Raw genomic sequence first — 26,454 nt, 5'->3', positions numbered from 1 at the left:
CTAAGTTTCTTTTCTGCTTAAATATTTAACACTTTTTAGCTTGCTACTCTTCCTCTTACCACATAGAGTACCTATAGCTAATTACCTCCACACGCATCTTAAACCAGCTAATTTAAGAACACAGACAGACCTGGAGAAAAGAAAAAGGCAGATATTGAGCAGTAAGGGCTTCCCTACTTGCCAGGGAAAAGAAAGAACACCTTGACAAGATTACAATCAGAAATTACCGGAATTACTCAATTTACTAACAGCAGACAGCCGAACACTTCCAAAGATGGAAGCTGGACCAGTGCTTAGCAGGAACTCTGTTTTTGTAACATTTCATTATACCATACATACTACTTCTAAGAGTACCTACTGATGCCAATGGAAACAGATGCCTTGCCCTTGCAAATTACTTCAAAGAACAAACTCCCTGTCACTGCTCTCTAGTTCCCTCCCTTTGTCAGCAAGTATCCCAGTTTTGCAGGGAAGTCCCTTCTTTTTCTAAAAGAGCAAAACAAATTTTCACACTCTCATCCCTCTGTCTGTAGAGCACTCAGCCCAGATTTCCATCTTCTTGCTTTCACTAAATCCCACTCTATTCCTTGGCTATCTGGCAAAACCCTGGATGTGAGTGCTTGTGGGCTTGCAGTGTACTGACTCCCCTCTCAGTGTGGAAGTGGGGGCCATGCAGCCAGGTGATGATATACATGATAACTGCTCTAAAGCAGTAGAGAAGGCTCTCCTAGAGCAGGTGACAGACTAAGTGCATGTTTACCCAAGTCACAGAACTCTGCCCTGTCTTCCCACTGGACAGCCTTCTCTCTAAAACCTTCAAATATTCCCAGAGGCAAGCAAAACTTCCTAAAAGCAGACAGTTCCCTGTGTTATCCACAGGAGAATTGGATTTTCTGAAAAATCATCTATTTTTAAACTAATCTTTGAACTCAAAAGCATAAAAACCCCAAACTGCCATGCTCTTCTGATACAGCTTTTATCCACTTGGCAAAGCCCCTCTTCACCATCTATTTTACATTTCTTCATTTGCAGCAGGAAGACAGCTATGGACTTTGTACCTGAAACTTCAACAGTAAATAATGTTCTCAGGAAACAGAAATTGTATTAAATTATTTTCAATTATTCCAGAATCTACTTGTACATGAAAATTACCAAATATAACTTTAAGAGGAAGCGATTGTTGAGAGTGGGGGGGCAAGTGCTTTGCCTGCAGAAAGAATACACCATAAGGTAAAGAGAAATAGAAGCAGGAAGCATTTCCCTTTTTGGTAATACCTTAACTTCTTTAAACAACTGATAATCATTGGCCTAATGCTGTTGCCTTTGCATAATTCTTGTTCATTTCTGTGCCTTTGGGACGTGTATATTTCAGAGTTAACTAATCAGGGTTGCTTTTGGCCTCAAGTGCCAAGATCATTTCCATACAGAACAGTGGGTTGAAAAATTGTATCTGCTTCAGTCATGACTGTCCTACATAAACACTGACTGGGTTGTGAAACCAGAGAAGTCATTCAGCTGTGTATATTTTAAACACCAGCTCTTATCTTTAATGTTGCCAAAGCAGCAAGATGATTGACTGGCCAGTGGTGCTCATTCACTGAGAAGAAGTCTTGTTTTACTGCTGAGATGATTCATTCCACAGAGTCTTGCTAGAATCTGGGGTCCTTCCACAGATGTCTAGCCTGAGAACTTCTAATTATGGTTTTTAAAGAAACTGTATGTAATAACCATTAGTAAACTTAAGTGCTAGTTACTGTTCCTAGGCAGGAAGAGATATATAAGCAGGCTATGTACTAAAATTATGTAATTACAATTCTAATGTTCCCTGACTTTGAGATTACCATCTTACATGGGGGAGGAAAAGAGTTTTTGTGCATATTTTCTTAGGTTTAAAACCAGAGCAAAACTCAAAGCCTTAACCAATCTGCTGTCACATCAGGTCACACTGACATAACACGTTCAAACATAATGTGTCTGAGGGCTCCAGCTTTCAGTTAATGTTTTCTCTAGAGCAAACTGTGTAATTGGTAAAAGCAACAGACTTAACTTCTAGATAGCCACATCTGGAGTGGGGGAGAGAAATACACACCCTACACAGTGAACTGTGTAACTGTTTTCTAAAGCAGGAAACAGCAAGACCTGGGATTGTAAGTTCAATTTTAAATGCCTTACAAAAATGCTTCCAGTAATTGCAGGTACCTTTCCATGTACTCTATTCCTCCAGCTCCAGCTTCTTCTGCTCTTCTCATCTCCCACCCATCATTTCTCAGCCTATTCTGCACTACTGTACATTTATAAATATGCCATATATCCCTTTTACTTCCCCCTTTGACTCAGAAACAGACAGAATTTTTTAATTATATTTTTAATATAATAGATTGCCTAGGAAAGTCTGTGTGACTTTCTAAGCCAACAAAGCAATGAGTCAAATTCTGCTCTGGATTATCTCCCACAGATTCACTGGACTAATGCTAAGGAGGAATTTGGCTCTTAAGACTTTTGTTAGAAGAAGTGATTACATTCACAAGTCATTGACCAAATAAAATTTTAAAGTCATCCAGTAACATGGGGAGTACAACAGCACAAGCAAACATCTGAACATGAAGCAGATTAAACAAGCAGATGCCAAGGGCAATAAACTAATAAAGAAATGTAGATGCCTTTGACTTAGGCCAGACAGACATTTATTGGAAGCCAAGATTAGTAAGCCTTACCACTTAGAGTTACGTGATTGTCTTTGGAGGCACTCTGTGTTTCTTTTAACTGGATCTCTGAGCTCACATCCACTTTTCTTCCAGACAGCTCTAAATAGGCTTTGAGAGATGCAGGTACCTTGACTGTGATTGAACCTGGTATAAATTTAAGTGAAAGCTAGTTAGTTTAACGGTTAGATCAAAGCATGAAACAGGCCATTATTTCACTAACTTGAATCAAATAATCATTTGGTTGTGCTTGGTTGGGATTTTTTAAAAGTCTTCAGACACAGTAACCTCTTTTTTTTTGGTTACTGAAAGGATAAATGAAGGTATCTTCATTTATCATAAACAGGGCACTGCATGTCTCATGTAGAAAATGGTATCACAGCACTTCCTTTGCAGACATGAAAATAAATAATGACATACACTTCCAGCAATGTATTTTGGTAGAGGATCTTATTACAGGAATGATCAAGGAAGCAAACATAATAGAACTCACAACTATTATGACTTTAGATTTATCTTCTAGTTACATATTGACATTCCTGAGCAAGGACAGGGCATCATAGTTGACAAATAATCCAGTCACTGTGTGGCACACAATGAAAGGATTGCTCCTCTGGAAGGATAAGACACCACTCATATACTGTGAATGCTGGCAACTATCTTTGCTTTACTGCTCAGGGTAAGCTGTTCACATCCTCCAACAGATGCAGTCTCAAAACTGACAAACCAGTTTAGACTATGCATCACTAAAAATGTAAACTAGTAGCAAAATTGCAGCATTGGTGGCCTGAATAATTCTACTTTGACATTAAACCCAGAAATTCTGACTTCTGCTTTTCCTAAATCTGTGCTTCTCTGCATTAGACCAAAGGCAGACACTGGGCCCCCAACCTGCCTACATTAGTCATCTTTGTAATAACTCAGTCACAGTTTGGAAGCTCTGTCCTACACATTAGATCAAAAACCTGAAAAATTCAGAATAGTCTTATATGTGCTTCTCAGTTTCTGCTCAATTTCAACACTCACATTAGGAAACATAAAACAATTTCTTGACATACATCCCAAAAGCTGAAGAAGAACATAGTAAGAATAACAGCTAAGCAGCACCAGAAAGCAACCCTAGCTAAGCAACTTAGACTCAGCAGAATCACTTGCCTGTGACAGTTTTGATGAACAAGTAACTTCCAGCATAATTTAGGCCTGCATTTTGCTGGATACATAAAAGCCTTAGAATAAGAAAGGGAAAAGGTCTTCATCTTTGGGTCCTCTTTGGAGAGTTGCTCAGTGATGACTCATAAAAACCAACACACATGCAGCTCATTTATCACAAATGGGACATTTTCTACACTGCAGCTGTCAGCAGTTATTCTGAATTTACAGGGTAAACAGAAACAGAACTTCAACTTTGTCTGTACTAAGCTGTGCTGCCAGAAGAGATGTCAGAAAATATTTTGAAAATAACATTAATTAGCTTTTACTAAATACATTCCTCTTTGCTACTATCTCAGAGACATTAACTTAGCAGTAAGTGATACGAAAGATAACCAAGAAATAATAAAAAAATAAATTTCTTTGCGCTAATGAAACCAAAATAGATTGTACAGAAAGATGAACAAATGATTTTAGTGCATTGACGCCATCAGTCACATTTTGAGTAACTGTTAGATTTTAACAGGGTACAGGCATTGTCTCACAGGAGACACAAGTGTACCAAATACCATGTTCATTTAAACCACCTGAAGTGCCTGACATGACATTAAAGTCAACTATAAAAATGCTGTAGTGTGTTTTGGCTTGTTTTGGATTTTGTTTGTCTGCATTTTGTTTTTTCAGGGTTGTTTTTTTCAAAACTAGGACTAACAAGATGTACTCAGGGCTATGCAATGCGCAGTATCATATCTTCTGAATGGCAAAACTATGAATTCAACTTTAGGTGTGAGCTTTTAACTAAGAAGTAAGATTTCAGTGAGAAAGCAGGTGAGAAAATGAAGGAAATGTGGTAGGGTAAGGCTCTCCCATCTTTGCTTTTCTGCCTTCAAATTTTCATAGTAGGACATTTCAGTCAAAAGACAGGAAAAATAAATGTGTGTCAGTTATCACTGCACATACAGCATCATGGAGAAAACTGTGCTCAAAGCAAAGGAACACTGTAACCCTAGTCAACTCTGCAGAATTCTGCTGGGTATATTGCCAGGAAAAAAAAAAGAAAAACATTCATAAACACAAACATTTGTAATCCATCTTAAGTATCCTTGTCCCTTACAGAGCTTATTGTATTTTAAGTATTTACAGACATCTTCCAATAATGAGGCAAAATGAAAATGTAAATAACCAACAATCACAAACTATTTTTTACAGACAGATAAAAAACCCAAAACAAACCCTTATCCCCTTTTCTTTTACATCAAAATCTGCCACAAAAAATATTTGATTTAGTTTGCTAACCTTTCTGGGATTTCAGATCCACTTTTCTTAATTGACTGACATAAACATCTATCGTCCCATGATATGTAGAAGCTTTTAGACTTCCATCTGATGAATCTAAAACACAAAAGGAAATAAAAGAACTTGTGTATCATTCACTCTTTTAAAAGAAACATTTGCCATGAACTTTCTTTATACCTCAAACTCATTTTTGTCAATTCTTCTGTGTTTCAGAAGTATAATAATTTACTGAATGTCAGATTTTACTTAAAAAAACAAGTTTCTGAAAAAAACGTATCTCCCCAGTCCAGAATTGGGGCACACAATCCTATGGCTGGAGCTCTGCAGTTGTTCTACATCTACAAGGCCTCAACTGCACTGCACATCTTTCTACAGGAATGTCTTTATCTTTGTGTGAAGATCAAGCACCAAACTTGAACACTGAGATCTATTTTTATTTCCAAAAGAGTTCATTTCCTCAGACTCTGTGCAGGGAGAACTTTACCCTGGAAAGCTGCCCCATACAAAAACCAAGCAGTTGTTCACTGAAACATCTTGTTACACAAATAACTGAGTACAGGCTTTGTAAACGCTGATTTACTACATCTGAATTATCAACAAATGTTTAATATAGCAGGAAAACAGCATTTGTTCTGTGCCCTGAAAAAGGGAGGCCTAAATTTTCTTTTATACCTTATTAGCTGAAATTTATGATCATAAAACTTTGTGAAGAAGTGCTTTTACAAATAGAAAGTCTTGAAGAAGCTTTAATTGTACACTTGAGTAGTCTTTAATTATTTTCAATGTATTCCATTTTAAAATACATAGACTTTCAAAATATCCCAAATAGTTTACTTTCAAGCTACTGAACAGACTTATACCTAATAAAAATTGCAAAGAAATTATGAAGAAACTCTAGAGGAGCATAAAAAAATTACATTTGTACACGAGCAAAAGGCAGTTACTGAAAGGTATTTTTGGAGACAATGCTAGAAATTAAAGTATTGGCAAGAAATCCTGAGGTAGAGACTGGTTTCTGCGTATGCATAGAAAAAACCCAACAGTCAAACTGTCATAAGTAGCTAAAACAATAAAATCAAACCTTACTGAAACTTCCCATTTTAAGAAGTAAATGCATAATGAGAGAATGAACTAGATTAATCATAACAAGGATGTCTCATATTAATGTTTTATGCTTGCCATACAGTTTTAGCTCTAAGTAAACTCATCTGGAGGTTTTCTGATCACAGATCTCAAGCACAGATGCCAAAGATCAGTGCATTGCTTACAACAGCAGAAACATGGAAAAGGATCATTATTCTATAGCTAAAGCTGATTTCTTTGGAGGGGAAAGTAATTTAAAAAAAAAGCAGCTAATCCATACTTAGTCACTTGAGAAACTGAGAAGGGCTTTGACTAAAAAGAAAACATTAATAACTAGAATTGGATGTGAATGCTTCTGCCATCTCAAGACTTTGAATTAAAGAAGGTCTGTTCAAAATCTGAAAAAAAAAATTAACTCTTCATTAATAATGAAGTTTTGCTTGTGTAAGTGAAAATGAAACCTCAGTTTTAACTGATGACTTTTTAAAAGGTTGTTCATAATAGTAAAAAAATTAAACTCATTAGAACTAGAAAATTTGACATACATCAACCTTTTTTATGAACATTTTAAATAGTGATCACTTGAGGTTTTCATGCAAAAGCTGTTTTTGCAGATATTCCTCATCAAATTTAGTAATGGCCAATTACCAAATCTTCACATAATCCTGACAGAGATTTTGTTGGCAACAGATACAGGAAACATCCAGCCTTTGACTCTTCTGCTTTAAACAGAACATATAATAAGTTCCTTTATCTGTTGCAGGAAGAAAGAAGAGTCTCCAGTGACAGAACAGCAGCTCTCTCCAGGGAGAACAACTACAAACAGTCCACAAACCACCAGCTGATGGTGCTTTAGAGGGACAACCTTTATCCAGTGAAGCCTTTCTCTTCCCACTCCTCAAACGCCAAAGTAGCTCCTGTGAGATTCTTCCCAGTGGGAAGATAACTTTTGTGAATCTGCAAGACTGAACAGTGTTCTTTCCTAGATCTTCAATTAATATATATTAAAATAAAAAGAATTCTCATTTTGTGAGAGACTGGATTCTCTTTGCAGAAGGCATCAATATGAATGAAGGATGCAGGAGGAGGGCAGAAGGACAGACTCACCAGGGCACAAATTTACCAGGGAAGACAAAAATAACCTCAAGGGGAATAGAACACTTTTCCACTGAAGAACACTGTTTTGGGAGGACAGCTTGCCAGATTCTGACTCCCAGAGTACCTCACTAATACAAAGTTTCCCATGGCTGAAGAAACTACAGCAGAGTTTCAAAACCACCAAGAAGCTTGGCAGCACTAATCAAACACCAAACCTGGCACTACAGTACTGTACAATAAACAACTGTTATGCTTTGACCTATGGAAGTAACATGAAATATATTTTATGGAAACAACTGAATATGATTTGTGTCATGAATGTTACAGATATGATATTAAATACAAGTCTGTAGATACAATTAAGAATACCAAGAAACATGGAATTGTTCATCACTTCTGCAAAGTCCATAAAGATGCTGTTTTAAGTTTGTGTCTCTAGCTCTTAGCAAATAAAGGGGAAAAAATGAAAACAGATTAAAAACATGCCCAAAGTTGAGGTGATAGAACAAAAAAGTGCCCAAATCTAAATAAATAAATAAATAAATATTTCAATAATGAAAGATTATCCTATACTAAGAAGCGCAGGCTGACAGGACAAAATACATAACAAATAATAATGGAGACAATACATATTTTATGGTTATGACAGAACAAACCTAAGGCAATTTATTTTCAAATATATACCCAGTTAGCTGATATGAATGCAAATAACTGAAGGTAAAAATAAGGAAAAAAAAAGTACAGTTTGAATTCAGAGTTTGCTAAGGACTGACAGGGGAAAAGTTTTCTGCAGGTTTTTCAAGGGGAAAAACAAGGACAAAGCCTTTTACTGGAAATGGAACAGATGGTCACTCTTGAGCAGCTTCAGCTATTTAAGAATTTACTGGTACTAGAGAAAAAAGATGAAAAAAAAGGGCACAGTGAAGCAAGATGTCCTTGGCAAAGTCTTTGTTAAGTTTTATAAAAAATTAACAGAGCTTGAAGAATAAGACCTAAGACACATAACTTGAAAGACTGCATAATTAAAGATCAGTGAAAGGCCTACAAAGGTAACAGTTAGTATCACTTCTCCCTTCACTTTATCAGCCAAGCACTAAAGAAAGGATTAAACACAAGTGATCTTTCCTTAAATCTAAGCAAAACCATACTTTTCCTAATAGCACCTAAAGACTGACCTTGTTCATGGTAAAATCAGTAACAAAATCAATCTCAAGAGGAACACAAAATATTTACCATGATTTGATTAGACTGGAGAAAGCATAAAATTACAACATATTCAAAGTGTGATGAAGATTTAATTCCTGCTAAACTAGCTATCTAGTATTGCTTATTAATAGAAAACAGGCAAATATTCTTGTTTTAGTTCATTGTTCCAAAACCTAAGAAACTGAAATACATTCACTAAATAGACTTCACTATTATTTATTGTTTAGAGTTCACTAAATTGCACATACTACTGAAAAATCCTTAGCAGTCCTGACCATACTCATCAGGGGGCCCTAGCAAAACAAATGATGCAACACACAAAGCAAAGACATCTCTCATGAAAACAATTCCTTTCCTAACCAAGTTACCCAGACTATCCTTTTACCTCTTAATGATCTATTTCCTACCCCAATTTTAAGTTATATTCATTGGTTGTAAAGGCCATAGTTTCTTTTTGATAAATTATTCTGTTGCAAAAAAAACCCAAACAACCAAACCACCTGGCTTGTCTAGTCTGCAGAAAAGGAAGCTGGGGGGTGACCCCATAGCTCTCTGCAGCTTCCTGAGGAAGGGAAGGGCACAAGGAGGTGGTGAGCTTTTCTCCCTGGTGTCCAGTGAAAGGATGCATGGGAATGGTTTTTTTAAGGAAGCATTTTCTTACAGAGAGAGCGGTCAAACACTGGACCAGGCTTCCCAAAGAGGTGGTCATGCCCCAAGCCTGTTAGTGTATAAAAGCCCCTAAACAAGACACTTCACCTCTTGGTCAAGCAGTTGGACTGGATGATCACTGTAGGTGGTCCCTTCCAGGTGAAATAAGGGATAAGGCATTGAGCAAACTGGTCAAACAGGAGGTGTTCTCACACTTTTAGAGTTGAACATCTGGATCTTAAAAGTCTTTTACCTTTAGAAAAATCCATAAAAATACCAGGGATGTTTAATGCTCTTTAGGAAAAGATGAAGTCTAACTAGTGCTGTCAGAATTGAAATCTGAAAAATAATGTTTCTTCAACTGTGTCTTAATGTTTAAACTGAACCTGGTTCATTAAGGAAAATAATCATCATCTGTTGATGGAAAAAGCTACCTCCTATATTAAGAAACCTTTATTTAACCACTCTTCATACCCTATAAGTTTATTTAAGAGAAGGAAAAACAGCCTAGCAAGAAAAATTTAATTCTGTGGTTTAATGAGTAACTCATAAGAATGTGTCTAGCATTCATTTTCCAGGAATGTTAACACAGAGCTCTTAGAAACATAAGAAGAGTTGTTAACAGTCCCTGAACAATTCTTAGAGATTGTCCCTGAAAGATGCTTAGTGAGAGACTACAGTTAACACCATTAGCAGAAGTCTTCAAGATTTGGGCCTGAGGAAATCTTTCTACATTCAAAAGACCACTGAGCCTTCTCTATGATTCTGTTACTTCAATTTTCTGCCATAGCAATAATTAGAATTTGAATTTCTCCCTTTGGTGTTTGTGTGCTGTAAAATGCACTGATAAAAGGTATACCATAATTGATAGCTCTGAGTTATCCTGTTGTATAAATGCCCAGGTTCCCAAAAAAAAGGTTTATGAGCCATTTTCATTTCTGAAGGAAGAATTATAAGCATAATAGTTTGAAAAAACTGAAATTATCACAAGCCTTCCCATCATCCCCCCAAATAAGTAATACATCAATTAGCTTCCTGATATAAAAATTAAGCATAGCTAATCATTGATAGCAATAAATATAAGATAGAGAACTACATTAAAGGCACAACAGCATTTGATGTACACTTAGTGTTTTGTCATGTCCTTTTATCCCATCTTTATCTGAAAGGTGACACCTAGACTCAGCCTAACTTGTGCAAGGCCCAGAGGCTATTGGGTATCAAGTGAGAGCACATGCCTTGCCCAACCACAAAAGGCTGAGTTTGGAAGGGGTCTTGTTCAGCCACAGTTATCAGTGCTACTCCTGAAAAGGAGGCAAAAACATCTGTGTGAAATCACCTCCTTTTTACTTCCCCTGTGAATATTTAGCTCTTAGAAAGGAAAAGGGAAGAACGAGAGAGAGGGAGAAGGCAGAACCTACCTACTGTGATACTTCCTGTTTTGGTCTGAAGGTTGGTGTTACCTATAATGAAAAGGGGAAAAATGTTAAAAACCATATTATTGAAACATATTATTTATTTTTAATAGCGTTGCTTTACAAACAAAAGTCTTAACACTTGAGGGTAATAATGAAGTGACTCCAGACAAGAAAAACACTGAGTAAAGTCAAAGACACCACCTGGATTTGAGGGAGAAAAAAATGCAGAGGCATGTGGAAGGCTAATGCACAACATTGTCTTATTTTATTGGGGCACTTTTTTAAATTGCTCTGATGCTGCAACAGCACTATGGATGATTTAAGTTCAATTGGATGTATGACATAAACAGTTTCTATTTTCCTCTTTTATACACCTATACCCCATCTCTGCTGGAGGGAATCTTGTGTGTTATCTTCATAGGCTACTTCCTGGACCCACTGAACATTTCCTAGTCCCTCCAAACTTATGTGCATGACAACCCCTTGTCAACATTTCCATTGACTTCAATCTGAGTACGCTGGGCAAACTAGAGAACATCAAACAAAAGTGTGTAAGGCACAAAATGTAGAATGGTCTTCTACTGAACTTGCATCACTTTAAGCAGGCACTGGTGTTCCAGCCTTAAAATTTCAAAATATTTATTCTTCCCTTTCACGTATAACATCAAGAGAATCTGGAAGGAGGGGAGATGTACCTCATAACAGAAAAGCCATCTATACTACTAACAGTCTCTAACTAAACTGTAGAAACTTCTACAGTTCCATGTGTAAATGTCTCATAAAAAATGCTTTAAATTAGAAAGTAAACCACAATATATCATCCCTGCCATTCTCTCATCCTCCCAAGAGAAAGACAAATGAAGAATAAGGCTGATCACAGTAACTGAGTCAGTTTAGTAATACACAGTAGTCATAACTTTCAAGTCTTTCAGAAGAGGTTTTAAAAATTGCAAATGGATCAAGCTCTACCCTATCTTGTGTAACTACACAGTAGTAAACAACCATTAGGGCAGAATGCATTCCACTGTATATGACCTGTATTTTTCTTAGTGGTTCATGGGCTGAAAGCTAGAAAAGCAGCCTATCATCAACAGCTTAAATTCATCTTTTCAAGCACATACTGAACAAAATACTTAGGGGTTCTGAAAATCAGAGCAGAAACAAAAGCATATTTCAATGACCTTGATGAAAGATGTTTGGCTTCACTCCTTGCTGTTTTTAAAAGGCATGTTACAATTATCCCACCCTTTTCCCCATTTTATCATGGCTAACACTTAGTTTGGTACAACCTACAAGAAGACCTAGGGTTTTGTCAGCAGGCAGCTCCCAGGGAGCCAAAGGTAATTATATTCTGTCAGCATATAGCCCCTGGGCCTGCTCTGTCTTTTCTGTTTTGATAAGTAGATCCTTGAAAAATATTCAACATATAGAAATCAAATTCCTTTTAACCACATACTTATATGGCAGAACCACCAATGCTGTGCAACATCAAGACAATATATTGGTGTGGAAAGCTCACTTCAAACATCTAGCTAGAACAAAAGCTGCTTTTGAAGCAGACAGGACTGTCCTGCTGTGTTGTGTCCTGCACTGGCTACAGACTAAACAGAACTGAATTTTTGGTCATGTAACTGTTCTCTGAAGGCCAACACTTCATTTAGGATTTTTAAGTCAGGCAAGTATTTCTTGGGCACATCAAGGGCAAAGAGAGAAAGACCTGACTAGAGGTAATTACCAGTTTGATTATTACAACCAACTGACTCCAGCATTGTAATGCAATACTATGATATCCAAAATATAATAATTTTAACAGAATATTGATAACAGCGCCTTAGTGTTTTGGGGTTTTGCTGCTTCTGAAGAAAGAGTCATCTTTTCTATCATCTACAAGCTTTGCCTCTACATGAACATTGCAAAATTTCAAATTACAATTTTGTAATCAGGATCAGTAGTATAGGACCAGGGCAAAAGATGGCTTTTGGGATATAAAGGCAACAATTTATGCTGTGTTATTTATATTCTTTCTTTTTTTTTTTTTTTTTTTTGGAGGCTCTTAACATCTTTTGATACACAAAAAGGAAAATAAACCATTATGCAGCTTTTTACCACTTAAGAAATTAATTTTATTTTCATTTCTTTGTAGACATGTTTGTACTTTAGTCTGATGAGAATTTAAAATGCGAAGTTACCATTCCACTCTACGTGAGTGAAATCCAGAAATGTAGCTGAAATGTATGGAACACACTCTGGTATATCATGGGGTATACTTTCTGGAGGGATTATAGAATGCCAAGCTCAAGCATTGGACTGTACTATCTTTGGAAGATGACAGATACTCTTTGTGTTATTCAAGTCATTGACAAGGCAGTTGTATGTTTGCCCTTTCCTGTATACACATTAGTGACATATGTATTAGTAAATACATAAAGTAACCTCAATAACCATGTTTTCCAGCATGATTCTCTCAGATAATTAAATTGTTACTAGACTATGACAGAATAATAAAAGGTCAAGTGCAAATATAAAGTCCTGCACAGGCTTTACTGATGTAAAGCAGTAAAAGCTGAGTGCTGCTTGCAAAGAAGCTTTGCAGGCAAGGACCTGGGCATCTTGATGGACACCATCTCCAGTGGGAGTCAGTAAAGAAAGTCAACTGCACACTGAGCTGTATGATTAGGAGTATAGACAGCATGTAAAGCCCTCCTGTGAGATTGCATTTAGAATATTGTGTCCAATTTTGTGCTTTCAAGTCAAGAAAGACACTGGCATACTTTAAGGACAGAGAAGGGTATTGAGAAGATTAGGGGCCCAGACCAAGCTCCAGGCACTCTGAGAGCATCTTTGTTTTGCTTTAAAAGGAGAAGGCTGAGAAGGAGTCTTCTTGTGGTCTTCAACTACCTAATGGAAGGGCATAGAAAAAAAAGACATTCTTCTCATGGCGATGCAGCAAGAAGGAAGAAGTAACAATAATGGATACAAGTAATAATGGAAATTATGATTTCTTTTAAAAAAATGGTTTTTTCCCCACCAGAAGAATAATTCAGGACTGGATCACTATGTCAAGAAAGGTCATGCAATCTCTGGACTTGAAAATATTCAAAGCTCAACCAGACAAGGCCATGAGCAAGCTTGCTCTGAGCCCACTTTAAACATTAGTTGGGAAAGAATTTGATATCTAGTCTAAATTTGAACTAAAGTTATAAAAGAAATTGATAATTAATGCAACTCCGCCCAAGACCTTGGGACAGCTGCAAAGAGGGGTTTCCTGTTCCTCCCATGTACCCCTTTGTAGAGAAGGTTCACTGTAAGAAATTTCTCAGGATCAGATTTCTTTTTCAAGTGTCAACTCAAAAGCTTAAGAGCACCTGACATCTCTAATGCCTGTTAGAGATGCTGATGAAAATTACCCAAAATCAACTCCTTCAAAACAATGCATTACTCATTTGCCACAGGAGCATGAAGCATGCAAATGAGCAACTGTGAAAGTTTGAGCACTACCAGCATCATGAGTGTACAGCCTGAGTTTCAACCACACAATGTGTCTCAGACAGGTTTGTAAAGCCTGTGCTGCACTAGCTTCAATTTTCCCAGAGGAAAAGCAATGAAATCTAGCATAGTTTTGTGCATGATGTGCTGATTTGATGCCAGCTATAGCATCAGCTGTAGGGATTTTTTAAATGATGACTTTAGCTGCCCAAGAACAATCTGTCCAGGTGTTTACAGACAAAACTATCAAAATTGAACTACCTCATGAGTAAAAACCAGAAGTGAAAGTAACCTTTTTTTTCAAACAGAAATTTACAGTAGGAGTTATCTTGTCTGCTAATATGTGTTTGTAAGTGTACTTTAAAAGCCTGTGCTCTTACTATTAAAACATGATTGAGGAACATGGTATTTTACAGAAAATGGGGTTTTTTATCAAAAAAATAGACTAGAATTACCAAGCAAATGTTAATGTGCAAATTTTTTTAAAACAAACAGCTAAAATAACATTAGCTGTTCCAAACCCATTTAGCAGAGAGGTCATAAAAATAATCCTGAAGAAATGTAAGAAATGTCTGCATAATTTGGATACAATCTATTTGTTTTCACATTGTTCTTCAACTTAATGACAACAGGCATTACTGAAGGAAGTAAGTCATTAACTACAGCAGTTATGATTTCATTTTTGTACCAAGAAAATAAAAATAAACTCTTGGATGTGCACAGAGACATGAACCCAAATTGATCACTCCACAATATCATTATATTGTATAACATTAGAAAAAATGAAACAGCACATCTTATCAGATGGAAGTACCAGACATAATACAAGTCTACATGTTAGAAAAATACAAGAACAAGAGGAAAAGCAGCTTATTTCTGTCTTTGGATGCTAAAATTAACTTTAACTAATAGGTTTAGAAACCATTCTCACACTTAACATAAATGGACAGAGAAATTGCTCCTTCAAGGAAGAAAAAAGGCATTCTCTAGCAACAGGACAACATAAAATTGCTAAGAAATTGCACCAAATTTTTTCTAAGGGATATAGCTGAAAATCTGGAACTCTGACTGAGATGAGTAATCTTCTTTGTACATCCCCCAGTTTGTTTTACTCAATGTTAAATCACCACAAATGTATTACAGCACAGTTTGAATTCAGTGGGAGTTTTGTTAAGTCAGAAAACCACACCAGACCTGAACCTCAACTGCTGTTTAAATAAAAGACTCTGTAGTTCATTAGTTTTAGTTCTAGGGGAAGGACACTAAAGGGTGGATGGATTAGAGACTGCTAAGAAGTTCTAAGAACTTCTTTTAACAACAGGAACTGTCATCACTCTTAATATAAGGTGCCAGCAAACACACTGGCTATTTCTAATAAAAACTTCTAATTACAACTGTCTCCTACAATAGTTCTTAATAGATTATATGAGCTGCTTCTCCTATGAAGAAAATAAAGGATGGGGAAAGGGGAAGATAAGCCTCCTGACGACTTTTAGTATCATTTTCATTGCTGAATTTTAAAATATTTTGATGTTCTTAGTATGTGTAACATTTCTTTCCTGTAATATACACTTTTTGCTATTAATAACTCTGCTTATGAAATTGTTTTCAAAATACAGTCTCATAGGTGGCAAAAAAACAACTAAGTGTCTAACAGAGATAGAACTGTTCTACTCATATTCTGTGCGCAGCTGATTTAGTGATAGTCTACTGCATTAGTCCATTTGTTACTGCGAACATTACTGAACACCTTCAAAGCAGCTAAATTTGTGACAGATTTTCCTTCTTACCATGAACACTTCCCAACATAATATCACCAGATTCTGAAGAGAGAGATGCTGATTCTGCATAGAGATACTTAGTTTTCAGCAGCCCATCCTCAGTAGATATGTTGATGGTTGTCCCCTGCAGCTTCTCTATATTTACACTCTAGGAGAAATAAACATAATGGAAAATTTGTCATCACAGCTTGAAAAAGCAGAGGGAAGCAACACTATTAAAACACAAAACAAATGGAAAGCTCTTGTTGGTGCAGGACAAATGGAATCAGATTCTTAGTTAAAAGCTACACAGGACAAACCAAAAAACCTCTTCATCCAAGAGCTCTGACCTAAGAACTAATGATTCTTCACAACATTCCTATGAGTTATTACATCCATTGTTCAAGTGAAGAACCCAAGTAGTCACAAACAGATAAAAAAAACCTTGATTTAATATTCAAAAATTAAACACTCCATTTTGAAAAGTAAAAAAAATTATTAACTTTAATAATGAAGACTGAATCTTCAGACAGCATTATGGCACTTAGAGCACTGGTGATCAGTTTTCTGCCACCACAAACTGAAACATCCACTGTCTTTGTTACATAAAGCTATTTATGAAGATTTTTAACTGGCTAACTTTGCAGACATATCTTTGGTGAAGGTTTGCAAAAAAGCCCCACCCAGCTGCCCTTTTTCTCAGCATAAATTTTCCTATTACCTTGGTTACTCAGGCTTCTATTCTTGGACTTCAGCCTCAAGACATACAAAGCCTTGAAAAAACAGGGATAAGATCTCCATTTCTACTTCTTTTCAATAGAAACAGAGAGAAAGGATAGAATATGAAAAGTTGCACTATGAATTTGGGAAATCAAAGGTGACAGATGAGATTATCTATGTAAAAGTGATGAGCCACGTGATATAACTTCAATCTATTTGAAAAAACAACAATTCACGTGCTTGTGCAACAACCATATGAAACTGAACTCTATTCTTTCTCAGTTAAATTTGATTTATGGTAGAAACATGCAATAGTTCATACTCAAACCCCTGCTCAATTTGGTTTTATTTTGCTTATGCAGACTTTCAGTGAATTGCACAAAATCCTTACTCATTACAGGAAATGATACATGGCTTTCTAGATCAAACTGTGCCTTACTCGAACTATCTCTAATCCTCCTTGTCATTTTAGCATTGCTATCTTGTGCAAAAAGAGTTGATATAAAAAAATAAATCTGTCTACCCTCCCAGTCTAATATTATATAAAGAATAAGCTGGATGAAGCAAGGGGTATTCTGACAAATAGCCACTAGTGTTACACAAACTCAATGCTGCATTGTGTCCCAAAAATTAAGCTGAAGAGACTGGTTTGGTATGGACTATATGACAGCCAAATTATTGGCCTTACCCACCCATTCATACTGAACTACTAAATTTTAAGATTACAGAATGGACTACTGGCTTAAGACTCTTCCCATGATGCTACAATACAGATTAGGTCTCCAATAATTTAACAAGTTACATTAAACTTCAAGAAAATCAAAATGTTATGCTAGAATTAGAGATACACAACAATCAATATCTACAATCACTGCAGGTTGTAGAACTATGCTACAGATAAAAACAAAACCCAACAGTATTAAGGCCCAATTTGTCACTACTGAAAGGGACAGCAATTGAGCTTTTTCTCTTCTAATGCTTGCAACAAAACCCTAATAACCAGGGATCTTAAACATAAATTTACATTGCATCTGTCCTAAATGCTTTCCACAAAGTACTCCCCCACTCCCTCACCCTGCATGGCAAAATGCAAACCTGCTGTGACACATGGCCACAGCAACTAGTAAAGGGAAAGCCACTCATTTTAGGCTCTATGACCTAACCTGCTCTAAAAAGTTAAATAACTTGCAAAGAGCATTTCCCATTTGAGCAGGGCCATCACTGATATCAGCACAATGAAAATAGAGTAAAGCACACTTCAAAGAGGAGGAATACAATAAAAATATCTGCATAGTTTGGGTAAAACTGGCTGTCTTGTGATATTCCTAACCAGGAAAAGGAAAGTTCAAAAAGCTACCCCTCTTACTATAAAATGCAAGTTTTAACTCTATTTAGATACATTATTTTATGTAAAAATTAAATGCTTTACAATAAACAGTCTCACACACCAACACATTTACCAGCCTTAACTACCTTTCTTAAAATTACAAAGCAATAAAAAGGGTTGTCTCAGCTCCAGATAAAAAGAAGTTACTATAAACAATAGAAGAAAAACTAGCAATACAAAGAACACTTGTTTCAGAACAACCCAAATCAGGGTAGGGGCATGGAGGAGGGGGGAGTCAGACTGCTCAAATATAAGAATAAAAAAGTATTTTAGATGCGGAACGCATGGAAAAAATAGGATTGCTTTTCAATTAGAATAAATATGTTTTCAATCCCAAGTTCTTTAACTCTTGTGGATTTTTGGCAGAACATAGATGTCTGGCTCTACTAAGCAAGTGTTATAGAAAAGTCCCCATGGCACAGATTAGCTAATAACTCCCCAGTCAAACAAATTTCATTATTTTTGTCCATTGAACCACCAGATCTTCTGGAAAAAAATTCCTTCCCTTGGGCATAGAGCCTTGAGGGTTGCAGTTACTGAAACTGACCACATGCTCAAGTTCCATTGGTTTCATCTGCATAAATCTGAGAATGCTTTTGCACCTGAACACATTTTCAAGCTAACAACTAACATCTTGCTATGTTTAAATAAGACATACACAGATCCTTCCCCGCATATTCCTGCTCTTGGCCTTCCTTTTTGCGCTATCATTGTTCAAATGTTTTACTAGTGTCTTCTCCCATTACCTCCCTTAAAAAATATTCTTCATTTCTCAAGTGCTTAGTGCTTTTTACCACATCCTCTCCCTCCCCACCTCCAGGAGGGGGCTGGAAATGCTGACAGAGCCATAATTACATAATGATGGCTGCAACTGATGGAAGAAACACATACAAACACACAGAGGAGACATAAGGCTGACTGATTATTAACAGAAGTGGTCAACTGAGAAAAGAAATCTGTCCTTCCTAAATACACTGCAAAGTTTGTTAGTGAGAAGTTCAATAAAATAAGCTAAAATATTCTTCTGTAGCTGTGAATTTGTGCTAAAATGACTCACTTCCCTCAAGTTACTACAGCTTTACAACTCTAAGATTGACTTCTTGCAATATTACACACTATATACAAATATTTATGATCACAAAGAATCACTTCAACTTAATCTGTATGAAGATTGTTTTATTGTTTCAAAAGGATGATGTTTCTGAAAAGAGTTAATTTTCTAAAAAGCATTTAAAGGCTCAAAGCAAAACAATTTTCTGAGCTATATTTTCCCATACAGATACAATTATTATACTTATTACATAAAAGGCAGTCTAACACCCACTACAAAGAAACACAGATAAATTAATGCTGACAGTTTTTGGAAAATCCAATGGTAACTTGCTTATTTTACAGCAGGACATTAAGAACAGCTCACAGCTGGTTCTAGGTAAGTGAATATATGATATGGGAACCCAAGCTACAAGGTATGCAACAGTGCCAAACAACACTTCACAGAGGTGATTCTGGATGCCTGGAATGCAACAGTTTTGTCTCAAATCTATCCTTGGCAATGGAGAGTTACCCCCACTCTCCTCCTGATTCTTCCCAGTGCTGTTGGTTTAAAGGGTATCTATGGATTCTGACAGAGCACACATCCAAGCTACTTCCAGGCTTGGCTTGGCTCCACACGTTCATACAGCAATGCCTCAGATCTAAAGAATCCTAAAGCAACCAGTTGCATGGACATTATGATACCCAAACACTCAAGTTGAGCCTAAAAACAAGACTGGGTGTGACAACTGCAGGGATTTTAGCTCTACATTATTTTAAATAAAAGAGAATTGCCTACTTATGCCAAGAAACAAAACCTGAGCGCAGCTGTTTGTGGTTAGTCTCATACTGCCATCTACTGAAAAAAAGCAAGCTAGTTCTCTACAAAATTGCTTTCCTGTTCATGATTCTTCCCACTGCATCTCATAGCAAGATTATATGTGATTATATTTCTTCAGCTGCAAGGAAATTGGCAAAACCTTCTACTCTTCCATTCTTACAACTGTGTAACACTAGAAGTGTACAGCATGTACAAATATCAAGCCACTATCCACGGGACACTAAATTAAACTCCTGGGCCTTGTGCAGAATCCAAGTGCCTAGGTATCAGCCAAGGAGAAAGTTTAAGAATGTTGTGAAGGGTCTATATAATTAGAGCTGATGGGTTATATCAGTAGAACAACCTCTGTGCTGATGGAATGATCACATGCTTATTCCTGCTTTCTGTGGAGCCTGTTTTTTAATCCAAATCAAGCATAGGATAATATAATTTAACAGACAAACCTAAGAAATAGTGAAATGACAATCAATGAGGGTTACTTACATATTCTTTAGCACATTCTTCAAATTTAGTCATTTTACAGCAAACAAGCAGAATAAGCCACTGAAAAGAAAGTTTTACTTCCTACATACCCCTTTGTCTGTTGCACAAATATCTGTATTTCCATGAAGTGTTCCAAGACCAATTACTTTGCCACCATTTGTCCGTATATCAATTTTATAGCTCTGAAAAAAGTTTAAAAATCATACCGTTAGGATAACTTGTTTTCTAGTTATAGTTATCTTGTTCTGCAAGTTGTACCACATTAACCACTGCAAACCTTAGTCCTGCAAGCAGAACCAGGTTCTACAGAGCTTCACTGCACACAAATTCTAATTAAAATCATTTCGCATAAAGCAAATCTCAAGTTTTTAACAAATAAGCCAGGTTTCAATTAAAAGCTGCTCTATAGCCCTTATACCTTTCAGGTGTTGCTGCATACAACCGGCAAGAGAAAAAAATACAGAAATACACATAAACCAATCTCAAAAAGCAAAAAAAAATAACACCAGGTATTGAGAATAAAATGCAATCATTTGTAAAAGGGAAAAAAAAATCTTGAAAAAATCAGATTTAAATAATCTAATTGTATTCATAAACTGCAACTTCACAAATCTGACTTCAAGAAGTCTACAGATCTCCACAGCAAAGTTATTTTGCTTAAAGTCACTAGCATAAACATGGGAATAACAGAATTTTTTTAAGTATTCAGCAATTTTTATACTTAATGCTGAATAAGCTTATACACACACCCCCCCCTTTCCTTCAGTTTCCCACACCACCATCTCCATTTTCAGATATATTAGTTTCTATTGAAAAGGATATTATTCCCATGGATTGTATTTAATTTAGGATACCATCCATCAAAAATATCAGAAATAGTCAAGAAACTTAGATTATAAACACCTTTCTGGATAAGGAACAAATTGCATTATCTAGGTCTAATCAGATGGCAAGAAGGTTAAAGACTTAAAAAAAAAATTATATCAAGTTTCCAATATGGAAAACATGGACATCTCCAGCACATTCCTGATGAAACACCGAGAACCAGAAGTTTCATGGGGTTTCATAAGACAGGAAGAATTCTAGAGCACGGTTTCTTTACCTTTATATTCAAGTCTTGCTTCCCCCTCTTCTTTTAAAGGTGTTCTCACAGTAAAATGCAACACCCCTTGCACTACAGTGCTGCTTCAGACTTTTTAAAGGCTGGAAATAACTCAGCTGTTCAGTTACACTTCTAAACAAATGGAATAGATTGTTCTCTCCTTATACAGTAATAATATGAACTAAATGTTTCAATCTGGCATCACAGCTCCATTGAGGCAGCTATACCAGGCTTGTTATCAGAAAAATGGTTAAACAGCAAATCCTCCAAATATATAACTTGAGAAGAATATAGGAACTTGCAAGATTGGAAGAACTAGTGTACAGCAAGGGCTCAACAATATGGCCACTGATAGTTCAGTAAAATAAAACCACAACATACACACTAATTCCCCCCATCCCAAATTATTAGAATATCTTCTTAAAAAAAACCAACAAGGCTTTCAGAGATAGGTATCTCTAGAGACACCTAACAGACAGAAGTATTTGCTGAGAGAAGAAACCCACTTATAGTGGTCAAGTAGCTTTTTCACTAAGAGGGAATATTCCACCAGCTGAAAGAAAAAAGCACTAATTTGTCACAGGGCTTCTCTGAGCAAGGGAAAAAGGTTTGAGTAAAGAAGAGGCAAAAAGGCTGTCAAGGCCTTAACAGATGTCAAAGGAAAACCAGAAAAAAATTGTTCAGAAGTAGAGAAGGACACTAGTGCAGGACAAATCAGGCTCAGATGTGGTGTGTGGTGAGGAAGCATAGCAGGTCTGCTGCCTGTGTGAGCGAGATGCCTGGAAATTCTTGTTATCACCAACACAGTCAGAGTGAAAAGTAATTGAGGAATATGGAAACATAATTAAAGGGTCTCCCCAGTCCCATTATCACTGACAAACTGTAATAAGAAGCAGTAAGAAAAAATTTTAAAAAATAAGCACTGCTTTCTCAATAAAGAATTTGTGAATTATTCATACTCTGAAGAAGACCTAGATGCCATAACTGTGGTTTGGAATTACTGCTGCTATCATTTGACCTGGAGGCTTAGAACAGATAGGGTGAACTGGACTTTAGCCAATTCAAAAACAACCACCACCCAAAAAAACCCCCCAAAACCTCAATAAACCAACCCTCAACAAATCTCACTGCCTGGGTAATGTCTACTACACCAAAACTGCCAGACAAAATCCATTAACAAGCCTCATAGGGACTCATTCTTTCTGCTCAATTACTAGCATGCATGATTAAGGAAAGTAGATGTCAAATCTCTAAGTCTTTTGAAAAGACACTGAAGACTATATTAAAAAAAAAAAAACCCAGCTGTTTTTTGAATTACAAATTATACAAACAACTTCTTGTGAGATAAGAAAATTAGCAGTTGTGAAGCTGTTTGCTGGTGCTCTTGAATAATCCCCACATGACCAGATTTTTTTCATTTAAAGTCACTCATTGATCAATGATCTTTTTCTCTCTCCTATAAAGAAAGGGTCTCCTGCTTTGGTGGTTAATGAGGTTTGTTAATGCTAGTGAAGGAACATTGAAACAGCTTTAATCCATCCAGGGGAGGGCACTATCACTTCAATTTGCTCAGTAAAGTACATTCCCTAAAGGGGAATCAGCTCTTATGCTTCACTACAGCATCTGGTCTATAAGAATTTTATAATTTTGGGAAAACCCTGAAGGCTAATACTACTGCTTCTCACTAATAATTCTGCTTCTCTGATATCAGAGAAGCTATATTAGAATTCCTGAAGCTATATTAGAAAAAAATTAGTTCAGTCACCTCACTAGAACTACAGTAATTAAAAACAAGATTAAACTGAAACCCAGATCTTAATCTTTAAAATTCAAGATTTTTCACATCTTGGATTGTATTTGAGTCAAGATTCCCAGAAGATAAGTTAGCAGTCTTTCCTCAAAATCGTCTTTTTCCACAACACCACAAAAAATTCTTGATGCGATGGCATGCCATGACTACTGTCATTATTGCTGGCCAAAACCACCTTCTTTTCTCATATTATGCAGTTTCTCATGTACTATTGTTTTCATTATTATATAACAGCATAACTTTTAAACAAAACTTTAGACAGGCAACACACAGTACTGTTAGCTTTTTGTTAGATTTTAGGTACCTTTATAACAGTAATACGGTGAATTACACAGAATCTGCAAGGTTCAAGTTGTCTGTAGTTCCCTAGATGTAGAGAAAACCTAGCTCTATTGTATATTAAATTCCTCCCTAAGCTCAGTTTTCCCTAGGTCCATTATAAAATCATCTCTTACCGCAATAGAGAAAAATGTTGAAATTTTTTTTCATATCTCAAAAAATTTGAAGAGCCCTTCTTTTGAATTTATACCAATTCCCAGAGGTGCAATCCCAAACATCAAGTGAATTGGATATCAAATAGCACCTAAGTCAGATAAACTGTAAATAATTTTACAACAGCTTATGTCAGCAAACTTGGAGCCTTAAGACTGAAAAAACAAGGTCATGCCTATGATATATACAGTATATATCAGATATATTTCAGTCAGGTATTTTGGATATGTAATGTGTAACTTCTGATTGAAAATTAACTTAAAGGGTTTGTCAATAGCTCTGCTATATCAATTATAAAAAAACCTCCAACCCTCCCCCCCAAAAAAAAACCAGCAGCATGCTGCAAAGTCTCGATTGAGCAGGCATAACAGTTAACCTACTAGACAGGAAAACCCAGTCTATTTTTTTTTTTCTTTGAGAGGCAGGGAAGACAGGGATCAGGCTTACTGCTGTCAGTGTTCCTGCTGGCTTTGGCTATCACAGATACATGGACTTCTGACTCCACGTTATTTACTGTTATTGACTTTGTGCCATAATTGTATGCAATAATTAAAGGTGAGGTGCTATACACATCGTAATACTATGAGTGTTGCAATGAGAAATACCAGAGTACCTCTCAGCTCCAGAACTGGTATTTAAGTTTTGACACTATATCCCACCACACAATCCCCTTTCAAACAGTGGGGGAGGGTTCTTTGTACCTTTATTGACTGCAAGACACTAGTCCCCTTCTCTGTTTCTATTTTGCAGTTATCACATTCTATTTTCTGAATCTTCACGCAGCCAGTCCCTGATGTTTTGATATCCAGATCTAGAATTAAAAGAGTTTTATTAGCAACAGAATGAGAAAAGTCAGATATCTTTAACATAGTATTTGATCACATTATACAGTAACCATATGTAGTAAGGAAAAAGAGCAGCTTCTTTGTTATTTAAGAACCTGCTTGCTAAGTCTGGCCACACACTTTGACCTGCTTGAATAGTCACTATCAACCACGGACACTGAAAGTTTAGTAAGCAAGCCTGTGTATGAGCCATCCAGCTCCAGGAAAGAACATTAAGAGGCAGAAGAATGACTGTAACCTCTGGCAAAAAATCAGGAGGGTGTGATCCTTTAGTGAAGTCTCATCTTCTTGCTTTTTTAACTTCATCTCCTAGCTGTATCTATCACCCTAGCCAACAACTCCATTAAAATTCTACTTTGACACTTGGGCACCCTGACACACATTTTGGGGTAGAAGGTCAGCAGGTGTCTGAGGTCACATGTAGAGTAATAAGGTTCAACAGCACAAATACATTGCCTTGCTGCAGCACTGCCATCACAACCCCAAAACAGACATAGAAGCGTTGGTGTGCGTCATTCTCCCCAGACTTCTGGAAAGCCTGGCATTCCCCTGGCATGAAGAAGCATGTTTGCCTCTAGTCTGAGCCACCTCACCTTGCTACTGTTCATAGACTCCTACAAAGAAAAATCACTAGGTCTTGTAGATAACATGCAGGAGCAGCAGAAGTATTTTTCTGCCAGTTGTCTCACCCTTGGGTTTAAGGAAAGGGATGAAGTTTGAGAATGTACAGTCTGGGGATTCTGTCTATATTAATAATCATTTATAGTAATCATGTATATTAATGACCACCATAGTGACTGGCAAAATGTAAAGGCAGGAGAGGAAAAAAGTGATTTTGTTCTAAGGATAAAAGGCAGAAAGAAGAAAAACTGAACAGCAATCAGAAGTGTTTGCTGCAAGACACAACTGAAGGACTAAGCGATAGTGAGCCCCATTATTCCCTAAAGGAAAGCAGATTATCTGGGAAAGAAACCTTCATTTAAGCACACGTGAAAGTCTTCCCTTCACCTGCACTTCCTGCTAAAGTTACCAGAAAGATGAAAATAATCACCATTATGTGCAAAACAAGTTTTGCCACAAGGAGATTCCCAAGTCAGACCAGTGACCCAGCAGAGCCTGAAGATCAATACTGTCACACTGCTGCCCAGTACAGGTGCTTCCTGGAACCATGACAACAGTAAGCTTGCAGACCATGAAGATGAGACACTGAGAGCTCCAATTAACAACAAATGGAAGTTTTTTCACCTGACAAATAGGAGAATCCAAGAGACGGAACTAAAACACAACATCTTTGTAGCAAGGGTGCTACCTCATGGCTATAGTAAGCCAAGAGGTTAAATTTAGTAAAGGATGTAGACTGTGCTCACAGGTAACAATTCCTTAAGAAAAAAAGGCTACAAGAGGTAGACTGGAAAGCAATGTTGGTTTTGAACAAGCTGTCTTGCCCCAGACTGCTCAATTCACCCACTGGACAACTGCACAGTGCTTGGGAGGATCTACAACCAAGACTATTTTGCTTTCTGAGAACAGAGTCCCAAAAGACTATTTGCTTGTGCAAATCTTTTAATTCAATCAGCCTGAAACCCTCCTGCTCTTGTTACTTCTGTCAAAAGGGATGAGGAAAAGGCTTGAGAGTATTCACTTTAGCCGTGATACAAACTCACTAAGACTTCTACAAGAATAAGGTTAATAAAAAAATTTCTGATCCTTTAGAACATATTATGGCCATCATTTGAAAGGTGGGTTAGTAGTGTAATCCTAGCTATCAAAGATGGGTGCTAAAAGAGGACCCATCACCAAAGAAACACCAGGGACTTCTGGAAATACACTTTATGCATTGATCTTCTGCGGAGTCACAGCACTTTGCTAGCCTTGACATAGCAAAAATTAGTGGAC

At 36.7% G+C, this 26,454-nt stretch overlaps 1 protein-coding gene across 1 annotated transcript in view; it reads right to left on the bottom strand.

Annotated features, from left to right (window-relative positions):
- FAM185A (family with sequence similarity 185 member A) overlaps positions 1-24,597 on the bottom strand; it is a 31,937-nt gene extending 7,340 nt beyond the window's left edge. The window contains exons 1-6 of the mRNA XM_017745965.1: positions 24,415-24,597; positions 20,399-20,491; positions 15,877-16,015; positions 10,604-10,645; positions 5,148-5,243; positions 2,715-2,849 (exon numbers count right to left, since the gene is read on the bottom strand). Coding sequence (XP_017601454.1) covers positions 2,715-2,849; positions 5,148-5,243; positions 10,604-10,645; positions 15,877-16,015; positions 20,399-20,491; positions 24,415-24,582 — 673 coding nt within the window. The 5' untranslated portion in view covers positions 24,583-24,597. The remainder of the gene's footprint in view (positions 1-2,714; positions 2,850-5,147; positions 5,244-10,603; positions 10,646-15,876; positions 16,016-20,398; positions 20,492-24,414) is intronic.
- Between the last annotated feature and the right edge of the window lie 1,857 nt (positions 24,598-26,454).

This window comes from Corvus brachyrhynchos, unplaced genomic scaffold (genome assembly GCF_000691975.1).
Source record: "Corvus brachyrhynchos isolate BGI_N302 unplaced genomic scaffold, ASM69197v1 scaffold239, whole genome shotgun sequence".
NCBI classification, from domain to species: Eukaryota; Metazoa; Chordata; class Aves; order Passeriformes; family Corvidae; genus Corvus; species Corvus brachyrhynchos.
Note: the sequence above shows the minus strand (reverse complement) of the source record. Positions and strands in the feature narration are given on the sequence as shown.